Source organism: Silene latifolia, chromosome 1 (genome assembly GCF_048544455.1).
Source record: "Silene latifolia isolate original U9 population chromosome 1, ASM4854445v1, whole genome shotgun sequence".
Taxonomy (NCBI): domain Eukaryota; kingdom Viridiplantae; phylum Streptophyta; class Magnoliopsida; order Caryophyllales; family Caryophyllaceae; genus Silene; species Silene latifolia.
Window position 1 is genome coordinate 157,110,534 of NC_133526.1, and position 14,222 is coordinate 157,124,755.

General features: G+C 38.9%; 1 protein-coding gene across 1 annotated transcript; it reads right to left on the reverse strand.

Annotated features, from left to right (window-relative positions):
- Positions 1 to 10,871: 10,871 nt before the first annotated feature.
- On the reverse strand, positions 10,872 to 12,038 carry LOC141585800 (protein FAR1-RELATED SEQUENCE 5-like). The gene has a single exon (XM_074406846.1). It carries the CDS (start codon positions 12,036 to 12,038, stop codon positions 10,872 to 10,874), a length of 1,167 nt encoding a protein of 388 aa, XP_074262947.1.
- Between the last annotated feature and the right edge of the window lie 2,184 nt (positions 12,039 to 14,222).

Below are 14,222 nucleotides of genomic sequence, written 5' to 3' on the forward strand. Positions count from 1 at the left end.
CATATTAATCAAAGATGTAAGTTTTGAAAGAGCATCTACAAATTGATTCTCCTTTCGAGGTAGGTGTAGGTAGGTTACTTGATCAAAGAATTGGGCAACTTGGTCTATTCTGGCTTGGTAAGGTGCTAAGCTTTCACTTCGGACTTTCCAAGATCCCGTAATTTGGTTGATGATCAAAGATGAATCCCCATGCACTCGAAGATTCTTGATGCCTAAACCTACTGCTGCTTGTAATCCAATGAGACAATCCTCGTATTTTGCAGTGTTATTTGTCACCTCGAAGTCGAGTTTGACTGATATTGGTGTATGCTCGCCTTCAGAAGGAATGAGCAACACTCCTATTCCAAATCCTCTTAAGTTCGATGCTCCATCAAAATAAAGGTCCCAGGAGTCTATATCGGTTTGGAGTATATCCTCATCCGGAAACGACCAGGTGTCTATCGTTTGTGTTTCATTAATGTGATTTTCTGTGAAAAATCCGGCCACGGCGCGCCCTTTTATTACTTTCAGAGGTACATACTTGAGATCGAACTCTGAGATCATCAAAGTCCATCTTGCTAAGCGTCCATTGAGAATGGGTTTCTCGAAGAGGTATTTGACAGGATCCATTTTGGAGTATATTTTGACGGAGTAGCTACGCATGTAATGGCGTAGCTTCTTCGTTGCCCACACAAGAGCGAGGCATGTCTTCTCGAGTGATGTGTATTTGCACTCGTACTCTAAGAACTTCTTACTAAGGTATTAGATAGCTCTTTCTTCTTTTCCTACGGTTTGAGCTAGCATGGCGCCCATGGCCGTTTCAGTTACCGTGAGATATAAACCAAAAGGTTGATCTCGTTGAGGTGGCGTGAGCACTGGTGGTTTGGCTAGTATTTCCTTGATTCGGTCGAAAGCCTTCTGACAGTCATCATCCCATATGGTGTGATCTGTTTTCTTTAACTTCTTGAAGACAGGTTCGCAGATCCTGGTGAGTTTCGATATGAATCGACTTATGTATTGCACCTTGCCTAGGAATCCTCTAACTTCTTTCTCCGTTTGAGGTTGCGGCATTTCGATTAGAGCTTTGATCTTAGAAGAGTCTATTTCTATTCCTCGTTGGCTAACAACGTATCCCAGGAGTTTACCAGATGTTACCCCGAATGCACATTTCGGAGGATTGAGCCTTATGTTGTACTTCCGTAGCCTTGAGAAGAATTTGCGAAGGTTCGCAATGTGCCCCTCTCTATCCTTGGACTTGACAATCATGTCATCTACGTATACCTCAACTTCTTTATGCATCATATCATTTAAGAGCATAGTTGCAGTGCATTGGTATGTAGCTCCGGCGTTAATTAACCCAAACGGCATAACCGTGTAGCAATAGGATCCCCATTGAGTGACGAAGGCGGTCTTATGCATATCTTCTACGGCCATCTTGATCTGGTTATATCCTACGTATCCATCCATGAAGGATAGTAACGCGTGATCTGCTGTATTGTCCACCAATATGTCGATATGTGGTAGAGGAAAGTCATCCTTAGAAATCGCTTTATTTAAATCTCTAAAATCAACACAAACACGGATTCTCCCATCTTTTTTGGGTACGAGTACTATGTTAGCTACCTAGTCTGAGTACTCGGAAACTTTGATGAACCCGGCTTTGAACTGTTTATTGACTTCTTCTTTGATCTTGAGAGCTCATTCTGTCCTCATTCGACGACGCTTCTGTTTCACGGGTTTGAAACCCGGTTTGATTAGAATTCTATGCTCTGCGATATCCCTGTCGATCCATGGCATGTCTTTGTAGGACCAAGCAAAAACGTCTTTGAACTCGTGTAGGAGGTCTATGAAAATGGCCCTTTCGGTAGAGCTCAAGGTCGTCCCTATCCTAAGTTCTTGGGGTTCTAGTTCGGTTCCTACGTTGATGGGTTCAGTGTTTTCTATTACTGGTCCCCCTTCCCCTTCTTGTAGTATTTCTTTGGCTATGTAGGGAGGTATTTCGATTGAGTCTGGGTCTGGGTCATCCTCAGTATCATCGTAAACAGAATTGCACTCAAGATAACACGAAGAACAAGCAGAACCTGATTATTCATATTAAAGTTTGAGAAAAGTTGAAACAAAGAAGCCATCTGATCTGTAGTCAGTGGCGGTAAAGGGACAGCCGTTGGGACATTTCCCAAACTACTGTTACTATTTGATGCTAAGCTAGGAGAAACAAGGGGAGTGGAAATGACGACAGAAGGAGACTCTCTAGGAACTTCTCTAGACTCCAATTCTGAATCCGACTCTGACTCTGACTCTGACTCGAATTCATCGTCTTCTGGTTCTCCTTTGAACATCTCTCCTTCTCCGGTGGTGAGCTTGAAGAGTCTTCCTTGATTATTTGTCCACTTGATCGACTTTCTCCATCCTTTCTGGTGATTGGTGTTGGTTTCTGTGATTAACGCGGTAGGGTTGAAGTGATCGTCTTGAAGTATCATGGTAATGATCTCATCCTGCGCGGCTCTAACAAATCGATCTTCTCCGAATAGTAGACTAACAGCTTGTTTGTCTAAGCAAGGTGTTTGATGAGTCTTGACGGTAGGAACCGTTTCTGGAGGAATGAAGTAGCAATCGTGAAAGATCTCGATTCCGGCTAGCTTCCTTTCGAGATAACGCCAAGGTTCGGGAAATCCGTGAAAGATATCTTAACATCGTTCCCTAACGAAGTATCCATTTAGGGTAGGGAGGTAGGGTCGCATTTGGATTCCCACATTCTTATGGGTTTGAACTTGAGCGAGCATCTCGAGAACTTCTTATTTAGTGGGTTTGTATCCTAGTCCAAGTGGTATTCTTTGTGAGTTGCCTTCTTTGTAGGGTGCGAATGTGTTCCTTCGGATAGGATTCAAAGGCATTCTCGGGAAGTATCCCTGGGATTTGAGCATGTGGTTGACCACTAAATTAGAGTAGGGATTGAAGTATAAGGGTGCCAACTCACTTTCTATGACATTTATGCTATGGAAGCCCCCAAGTTTATATACTGGATCTGCATGGACTTGATTACTTGACTTCTTTTCGATTATTGCCTTGATGGGTGACGAAGTGATCGTCAGCACTTTACCATTTAGTAGGATTTTCATTTTCTGGTGGAGGGTGGATGTTACCGCTTTGGAAGCGTGAATCCAAGGTCTTCCCAGAAGTATGTTGAAGGATGCTTCAATGTCCACTATTTGGAAGTTGACTTTTCGTTCAATCGGCCTTGTGGCTATGGTTAGGTTAACAAGTCCTACTACCTTTCGTCGTGTACCATTATATGCGCGAACACCTTGGTTGGTAGGGGTCCAATCCGACTCTTTCATGGCCAATTTGTATGCCATTTTCAAGGGTATGACATTGACTGCGGAGCCATCATCTACCAAAATCATTGGCACATTATTCTTTAGGCAAATGACATTGATATAAAGAGCCAAGTTATGACTAGCACCAAAGGGTGGCAAATCTTCATCCGAGAACGTAATAGGATTACTTAGCTTTGGTGATTCTTGGAAGACCAAGTTGACTACGTCATCGGGTGTGGAGTTGTGTGCCACATTTAGTTTGGCCAAGGCTTGCAGCAAAGTTTGGCGATGTGGGAATGAGCTTGCCACTAGTTTCCAGACTGAAAGATAAGCCTTTGTCTTCTGTAGTTGCTTTAGCAAATGGTCAGTAGAGTCATCTTCATAATCATTTGGTGTGACCACATTCGTTGGACCATTCGCTATGGGACCACTTTGAGAAGTGTTTTGGTATGGGCGTCCCGAACGAGTAAGGTGGTCTACATCTTGATCTTCACAATTTTGGACTATTTGCTCACTGATTTTGACTAGGTAGTGTTCAGTGAGATACTCGTCTTCATCATCATCGGCCCATATTCCATTGACAGTAGCAAGTTCCCTCATTCTTATGATTTCGGCCTCCAATTGGATAATTTGGTCGACTAGCTCATCAACCACGGCTACTACTTCTTGCATCGTAGCGTTTTGAGAGAAGACTAGTGGTTCACGTTCTTTAGGTGTTGCGTTGGGATCACGTAGGGTTGCCACTGCACCCTCTAGTTCCATGACTTGCCTATTCACACTTTTCGCCCATGCAATGAAATCGGTGATGGTTGGGGAAATGGTAGAGTAGTTCCCTTCATTCTCTATTGCATGAATTTCATCTTTGACTGGAGAAATGAGGTGTGAACAATCTATGGTAGATTCTTCACTTGTAATCACTAGAATTCCAAAGGATTCTGAGTGTTGTTGGGCTTACCTCCAGGCGGTATTGGTAGGCAACCGTCTTCAATCATGTCTTGAAGTACATTTTTCAGTTTGTAGCATTTCTCTGTATCATGTCCCTTACCTCTATGGTATTCGCAGTACGAATTCTCATCCCAGAACTTGGATTTCTTTTCTGGTTCGGGTGTAGGGCCTATCGGTTGAAGTTTACCCAATTTCATCAACCTTTTTAGAGCATTGGAATATGTGTCCCCAATATTTGTGAATTTCCTTGGTGGGGTACTCTTCTTAGATGGCTCGAGAAGGTTAACTTCATCAGTTTTGCTAGTAGAGCCGTAAGAACGACTTGTTGAGCCTTGATATCCCCGGCCTACCGTTTTGGACAAGAGCCCTTTATGGATGTCATCTTCGATCCTGGTTCCTAGTACGGTTAAGGCTTTGAAGGTCTTAATGTTTTGGTACCTCAAGTGACTTGCATAGATGGGCTTTAGGTTGTCCACGAACTTCTCCACGAGGGTAGCTTCATCTGGACGTTCAACAAGTTGAGTACTAGTCTTTCTCCACCTACTTAGGAAGTCGGTGAAACCTTCTATGTCATTTTGGGTAAGAACCTCTAAAGTGCGCATGTTGACTTGGATTTCAGCATTATCCGCATACTGTTTGGCAAACTCAATTGCGGCATCGTCCCAGGTAGCAATTTTCTTGTGCTCTAGAGAATAGAACCATTGTTTTTGGATGGTGTCAAGAGATGAAGGAAAGATCCTTAAGAACATCTCGGGTTTAATGCCTTTGATAGACATGTAATCCTTGAAAGCACGGATATGGTTTAAAGGGTTTTCATGCCCCTTGAATTTAGGGATATCCGTCATGTTGAAGTTGGTTGGCAACTTGGAACTCACGGCTTCATATTTGCGATTATTTTCCCTATAAATGTCATCCTCTTTGAGATACATCACTTGTTCCTCCAAGTATTGGAGTCGTTTCTCAGCTGTAGTCATACCTATGGCAGGGTTTTCGTCCCCGAAGTTATTCACAAATTCATCAGACACTTCACTTTCTCGAGGAGGCATCCTCGTTTCCACGGCATATATTCGGCCCTCGATTGTGTCAAGGCGATCATACACTTGGTCTTGAGTGACTTGGAGACGAGCTAGTGCGGCTAGGATTTGATCATTACCATCCTGGAGTTGGTTGTAGTTCACGTCGCTTGTTTCAGGCATCTTGGAAACTGGATAAGAGATCAACGACGAATCAAAACACGATCGACCATTCTAGCACACTTACTCGAAAAAAGAAATGTTTTGACTCGTGAAGTGGTAGTGTGCCACTTGTGTCAAGTGAGTTTTGAGGAAATGACAAAGTTTGAAAATGTTGGTCCTAGTCAACTTTAGTGTAGTTGTAGGAGTGGACTCGAAGTGAGGTTTTGAAATGGGTTTTGAGGCCCGAATTTTGAATCGACAATTGGACAGAGTTTCGACTGATTTTGCGCTAATATTAGGCCTATGTTTCGAAAAATTTTACATTTTAAAAGGGATTTTGATTTTATAAAAATTGTCATGGTTTTGTTTAGAAATGGTGATCACATATGGTAAAAACATTATACAAGCATTATAACGGGATGCTGACTGCATTTAGAAGGGTTTTGGTTTTAAAGGGTGGGTTGCCATACCGAACAATCAAACCCGAGGTCTGTGGAGAGGCTTGTACCAAACAAGAGTAAGGCCGATTCCTAGTCCATTTCCTCAAGTAGTGAAAGTCCTTGATACAAACAAGAGTAAGTACCATGGTATGGATGACGTCAATCGCTATCCATCCTTAGGCCCAAATAAGAATTAGGACCATTTAGACGGGACGATTGGTCGAATGGGTTGGGTTGGGCCTAGGAAAGTCGAATAAGCGATCTAGGAAGACCGAGTTATGAAAACCGACAACTGTCTTGTACAAACTATTCCCTAACCTTGTTCAAGTTTCACCCTTTTGGCTACACGTAAGTGTATTATCCCCAGCGGAGTCGCCAAACTGTGGACGCGGGGCCACGGGGGCAAAAAGAGAAGCAAGCCTTTCCTCTTTGTTTATTTTGCATTTGTGGAGTCGCCACCAATTTATTGTGGAAAATTGGAAACCGTTCGAATACCTCGTGTCATGTCAAGACACAAAGTAATGACATGAACACGAAGCACTCGTTACCCTTAGAATTCTATGTCTAGAATGATTCTCGTGGATGCCAATGAACACGGATGTTCACAGAGATCTGGAGTAAGGGGTGAGGGTACGTATTAGGAAGCTCTTTTGATCGAACACCTAATCCCGCCCGCCTCAATAGCGGCCTCTACTAATGATTAGGGAAATTGTCTATATTCGATATATTGACGGTTATATGCATGCAATGCAACACCCAATAAATTAATCCTAGCATGTGAGAATTAATACTAAGTCGGTTAACACGTAATTTAACATACAATTAATGTCGAGGTAGAAATTTAGGTTAATTGCATGTGAAAGCATACAAGCAATACAATAAAAGAAATACAATAAAAATACAATAAAGGAAAACTACAATAATTACATCGGATTTAATGATTTATGTCGAAAATACATTTAAAACTGATGGTTTTAGAAAAGAAAGATCAAATAAAAAAAAGCGAACAAATTATTAGGTGATAATACGATTAATAGTTAATTAAATACGTAATTAATAAACTAGGTCAAAGCAGAAACGGGAATTCAGAGACAAAAATCAACCGGGAACAGGCGTAGCAGAGCTGCGTCCCTTGGAAGAGGCGCAGCAGTCGCTGCGTCTGTTCCTGGGTTGAGTTCTGGCTGTGAAGCCGGAACCGCATCTCGTTAATGTTCATTGGTGAGTTTAATGCTCGATTAATGGTATTTGACCCGGATGAAAGTGATTAACATATTATTTACATGTGAATGAGGTCATAAAAACGATAAAACATGAGTGACACTGATTAGAACGAATATTTACAAGATTTATAAGATTATTTACAAATTAACAAACTAATCAAATTAATTCGACTAAACAGGTTATTAATGATGAATTAATGACGGTGACGGTAAATAAGAGATACAAGTATACCAATGATGAATTCCAGAGATTCAATATGGGTAAATCGAATCTCTAAAAACCGAATTGATTTTAATGACGAAAACCCGCAAATATGAATTATAAGGGATTTAAGTCGGGATTTGAAAGTTGAATTAATTATGAAGAATTATGAATAAATTACAGGTTAAAATTATCACATTCAAATTGTTATGTTAATGAAACAATGAACAATTGATAACAAAGTGAAACAATCGAATTATCAAAAGACGAAGGAAGAAGAAAGGAAGCAGGAACTGCGGCAGCCTCACGAAGAGGCGCAACAGGTACTACGTCCCTTCGAAGAGGCGCAGCAGTTGCTGCGTCCTTTCTCGACGGTTGTCCTCTGATAATCCGTAAAAAGGGTTTTTAAACAAGGTTTTACAAATCGGTTTTAAGAATATTTTCGACATAAATCTGACAATATTAATTACGATAATAAAGAACAATAAACAAAAGAAGGATTTACACCCTCAGACTTACATGTTTGACGACACGAGATGAACTAAATTAACGTTTAGTGATGCTCGACTCGAATGTACGACGAAAGTGCCCTCTAGGAGGAAAACAAACAAGATTGATTAAAGTTGATTGATGTGGAGTTTGTCAAATTAGTCGGTCATGCAAAATGAGGCTGGTACTCAGAAAGATCCGAGCTTACGTGGTCGAAAGTTCAAGCACGTAGACGCCAAAAAGTAAGAACGTGGTCTAGAATGCAAAGGGAGAAGAGAAGGGCGGACACTCGCGTGAGAAATATGTGAGACCGAAGGTCTCTATTTATACTAATCACACAGAGGCATTAGGGTTTTCAGAGAAACTTTGGAAGTGAATCTCGAAAAGATATGAAAAATACGCAGAAAAGGACTGAGGAAGACGCACAGCAGGCACTGGGTCCCTTGGAAGAGGCGCAGCACTTGTTGCGTCCTTTCATCAGTGGTTTCCTCTTGCGGAAGAAAGATTTCCGCGTTTCTATTATGGAATAGCGGATTAATCTCGTTTCCTTAATATTTTGTGTGAATATTACGGGAGATATTTTACCAAAGATCAAAAGATTGGAAAATATGGAATAGAAATATCCGGAACATTCCAGAATATTTTGACTCGGTTATTAGAAAATGAAGACGGTTGTTTTGACCCGGACTCCAAATGTAGTCTAATTACTGCCAAAATGACCGTATCGGCACGTAGATGACAATTAAGAGGTAGACACAAGTGTTTGAGCGATCACATAACGATAAACTTACGAACTGTCACAAATCGTTCCGTATACCAAACATGCGGCCCAATCATCACCGGGTGGTTTGCGGAAGGTTCAGAAATGTGGTATCTATAAGAAGGACTATATTTTGGACTCTCTCAATATAGGAAAAATGATAAGAAAGTTGTGGAGGAATATAATACTTATGTGGAGGATATTGTATGGTCGCCATCGTTTATTTCAATTCAGTCTAAAAGTCACAATCTAATATATTCATACATATATTTGTTGATTGTTTGTTTTTCACATATAGTCAATGTTGCAAATCAGATACCCAGCAGCAATGGTTACAAGCGGGTCAAGGCCATCAGCTTGTTTCCTACTGAAATCAAGGATGTACCTCAGCAAGCAAACACGTTAGTTTGTTCTATATTTTTGTTTTATTTTGCATAATGTTATTATTTTAATATCATTTTCAACATCATACGTTGTTTGAATAGTTTTGATTGCGGAGCATATGTGATGAAGTTTCTGGAAGGTGCAATGTTCAATACAGATTTATAGACTGACAAGAAACACTACAAAGTGAGTTTAATGGACTTGATAATTCATATATTTTTATCTTAAATTTCCTGCCATTTTATCTTAAATTTCTGCCATTTTTTTTTTGTTTTGCAGGACTTGATTGCTTATCGATGAGAAATTATGTTGCGGCTGATAAAATGGGAGAAAAACACTTCTCAGGTACTCCTTTCTCTATTTTTATTTGTTTGATTTGTCATCTTAGGAGTTACTAGATACACATGCTTGGGCAGCTATATATATACACGTATCTGGACAGCTTGATACACATATTTTAATTGCTAGATACACTCCTTCAGGTTGCTACATACACTTTTTGGACTACTAGATACAGTCCTACAGTTGGCTACATAGCCTTTTTTGAACCGCTAGATACACTCATTCAGTTGGCTACAAACACTTTAGTCAATCACTAGATACACCTTACACTTCCATAAGTTGCTTTAAAAAAATTCAAGCTCATGTCATTCTTTTTTAAATCTCCAGGCGATTTTTCATAATGGTTGATGATGAAGATTATTGGATTAGGTTTTTTTAATCAAGCCTCACTTCAAAGGGATTCGGCATTAGTTTCACATTTTCATTTTTCTTGCAATAGTGGTTTGTACTTTGAAGAGGTTGATTCGGCATAATACTTGTTGTTAATTTAGTTGGTAACGTTTCAATCCAAGGGAAATATTTGTTAAGTTGGCTACTCTTCAGGAGGGTGTTATTCCTATTTTTGATGCTCGGATTTCAATGGTATAGTTAAGGAAATAAGTTTGAATATCTCTAGGCCGGTAGATACACTTGCTTGGACTGCTAGCTACACTTTTTTGAACTGCTAGATACACTCCTTCAGTTGTTTTAGAAAATGACGTTGGATACAAATGTCACCTTTGTAGGAGAATTCAGAATTGTTTGTCCATTTTTTCATCTAAGAATATGAAAAACTTAAGACCATAGAAACAAGACAAGATTTAGCAGTTGGCTAAATTTCTAAAAAGAGACGACGTGTTTGAGCAGCTAGATACACTTTTTGATTTTGCTAGACACACACCTTCAGCTAGCTAGATACACTTTCGTCACTTTTATTACTAGCGAGATCCGCTTTAGTCAGCTACTAGATACACATCTTTGAGCGGCTAGATACACTTTTTTGGATTGCTAGTTACACTCCACGAGTCCATAATCAGTAAAAAAAACAAAAAAAAAAACAGCAGCCTAAAAAAACAAATAAGCGATTTGCGTGGAGTAATTTGAGGCTCAAGAGTTCATTGAAATGATGTTGAATCCTACCTTTTGGTTTTCTCTATTTTTCGGAATCCTATTTTTTTGAACTGCTAGATTCAATTTTTCAGTTGGCTACATATATTTTTTTCGACTGCTTGTTACACTCTTTAAGTTAGCTACATACACTTTCTTGGACTCCTAATTACACTCCTTCCGTTAGCTACATATACTCTAGTCAGTCCACCTCTATACTCCACGAGTTCCGTTAGCTACTCCTTTCTTGGACTCCTAATTACACTCCTTCTGTTAGCTACATATACTTTAGTCAGTCCACCTCTAACACCCTCTATACTCCACGAGTCCATAGTCAGTATAAAAACAATAAAAAAACAGCAGCCTAAAAACATAAATAAAATAAAAAAAGTTGGAAGTTTATACAAAACCAATCTTACATGAACCAAATAAACCAAAAACCTACTGAAATCAGTTTCAAGTGAGTAGCATAACATTACAAAGCATAACAGACTTTTTTGAGTGACATCTACAAATCCCACTGAAATCAGTTTCAAGGGAGTCGACTCGAGCAATTTCTACTATCATGGTTACTCATTTCACCGCAAGCACGACATTTCCTCAGAAGCTTTGCATTTTCCAAGACTGCCTTTTCCTTGTTTGATGTTATCCTCTTTCCCGATCCCTTATTCTTGCACTTCTCTGGTGGTAGAACAGTAACTTCAGTTGGAATTTTTGACCCCAGAAGCATCTCAATCTCAGCTTTCTTATCTTTTGACTTGCCCGACTTAACTGAAATAATCAACTTTTCGTTGAAACTCCAGAGCAATTGAAATAGCGCATCAGAATGATCCTCATTATCCTCAAAAAGTGAGACTGTATTAAATACCTCCGACCATAATTCACTTATATTGTTCTGGCGGCTTTCGATTGAAACACAATCAGCTAGGACAGATTTTTCAACAACATTAGAAAGAGGGTGGGAGGTTGCAGATTTGCTCCATCCAAGTGCTAAATACTCTTTAGGTATATGATCAAATCCCCTGTCTTTCAACACCCATAAAATGTGCCTATAGAGTATCCCGATTCTTTCAAACATCTTACAAGAACAAGAAAACTTATTATCACTTAAATCAACTTTGTATTCCTTGCCTTTTTCACGATCAATTATTGAAATATGATCATTCTCACCAGTTGCGTTTGGTGATGGTAAATGGCCACAAGTATAACATGCTGCTTGGACTTCTACTTGGAAAATATTAAACATAACGATTGTGTAAAATTCAGAAGCTTGCTTTTCTAAAAGGAGATGGGTTGTCAATTTTGGATAACAGTTCTTATCATCAGCCATTACCTTAGAATATTTCCATCTCTGAGCATCCATTGCTGTTTGGAAACGCATCCAAAACTCGAAGAGTATGACATGTGGGTTGGTGAAGTTTCCAAAGAAGCTATTTTCAGACTCTGACCTTGATGTTGTGCGCAAAATCCCGCCCAAATATGTGTCTCTAATGTAAGTATGAATCCAAAGAGCACGGTGCTTAAACATTTTATTCAACCACTTGTTATCACAAAGCTCATATGAGGAAATTATCGAATTCCATTTCGATTCAAAATCTTCTGGAGTGATTTCTACATCCCAAACAACTGAGTTTATTTCCTTCAAAAAAGTTGTGTCTTGGGAAATTGATGGACCAACCTTATCAGGCAACTTCTTCATTATATGCCACATACATAGTCGGTGGCGTGTTTTGTCACCAAACACACCTTTAACTGCTTTTTTGATGCCTTGCATTGATCAGTTATTATAGTAATAGGATAGCGATCACCCATAGCCGTTACAAAATTTTGAAACAACCACGAAAATGATTCTGCATTTTCGTTTCGTATCAAACCCGCTGCAAAAGTAAAGCAACCTTTATGGTTATCAATACCCGTGAAAGGGACAAACACCATTTTATATTGGTTGAAGTTATAAGTGGCATCAATAGAAACAACATCACCAAAAATGGCATAATTTTTAAGTGATATTGGATCTGCCCAGAAAAGCTTAGTTATTCTGCTTTGATCATCCACATCAAAGTCAAAATAGAAAGATGGAGACATAGCCTTTTTTTGCATGAAGTTCTCTATTAACATCTGGGCATCATATTCTTTGATGTATTTCTTAACATCCCTTGAAAAAATTTTGAAATCCTGTAAAGAAGCACCCGCATTTTTGTATCCCTTCACATACTGTTTGAACATCCTAAATGTTTGCACCGGACCATGGTTTACATGGGCATTATCCATTATCATTTTTTTGTAAACCAAGTTTAAATCCCTACATGGTTTCAGATGTATCATAGTTGTTCGCGTATTCATAGCATGTGAGTGAAGCTCAATAAAATCATAAATCTCATATTCACCCGTCTGAATTCTTCTAAAACAAACTTTAGCCTGACAACCAATTCATGTAAGGGTCCTCTTCCATTTTGTACCCTTGTGATTACTTTTGCCTTGTTTATTACACACACACACCACTTGTGTGTAATAATCCCATCAAGCAATTTTGTTGAGTCTAACCTTATAAGAAACCAACAAACCTTGGCATATTCCTCGTAAAAATGTATACCTTTTTCCAAAGTTGCAAATTTCATCCACAATGCTGGTTTTAATTCTGCTAAGCATCTTGGCAATCCCACTATTTGATTATCAAAAACAACTTCTGGGGTGGCTACAACAACAAAAAAAAACAAAATAAAATGATTGTAATTTTATCCGTTACAACCTACTCAAGCTTATTAGACAATACAATAATTAATAAAAATCTACAATTAAATACCTGGTACATTGTTGGAAGAAAGTTCATGTGGTGCATTAGTGACAAGTAACTGATTTCCTTGTGAATTACTTGAAGACGCTTGGACATTAGTATCTTGTACAATGTCTGCACAGAAAATCAATATCTGAGCTAATGGAAAGAACTCAGTTTACATCATAAGCAAGAAGAGAGGAATCAAACAGAATTCCGGAATCAAACAGAATCCCAGAATCCTAGATAGTGAAACCCGGAATTTATTTTCTCAAGCTACATACAATCCTTTACCTAGTTATATACACTCATTTGTTAAGCTAGATACACCCAGTTACCTTTGTTTATTTCCCCAGGTTTCATCCCATTCCCTCTACGGTGTCTAAGGGTAGCTAGATACAGTTTTAAATGCTTCTAGAAACACACCTTCAGATGGCTATATACACTTTTAGACAATTATTGATAGTCATCGCTTACAAACAGAATCCCACAATCCTGGAATCAACTAGGACAGATGTTCCAAACAGAATCCCAAAATCAAAACAATGCCTTAACATCTAAGTCAATGAATACGGAAACTCAGAATACATTTTTGATATTGACAGAAACACATCTTCAACAAAGAAACTTTAATTTTTCGATCACAGAATCCTGGAATCAACTAGGACAGATGTTGCAAACACGGCGCCGTCATCTAAGTAATACTCCCTCCATCTTCACAATCAATCATTATTTCATATTGACAGAAACACATCTTCAACTACCTAGATACACATAACTTTTGAAAGCAACTAATTTGGGGCCTCAATTAGCAGCAAAAATAAAATAAGGTATCGCGATATATTAATCCTCTTCCCCCTTTCAAATTAAATGTAAAAAATATTGGTTTGAAGACACATTCTTACATCTACATACATACACATCTTTAACTTGCTGGATACAAAGAACATGCAGCAGTAGTTACCTATAACTTCTGCCATTACCGAATCTTCTTCTTTAATTATTACCATCTGAAATAAAAAATCGTTCTTGTTAGATTATTACCAAAATTAGATGGTTTTATCAACAAAGAAACTCTAATTTTTCGATCACAATAATGTTAATCAAGTT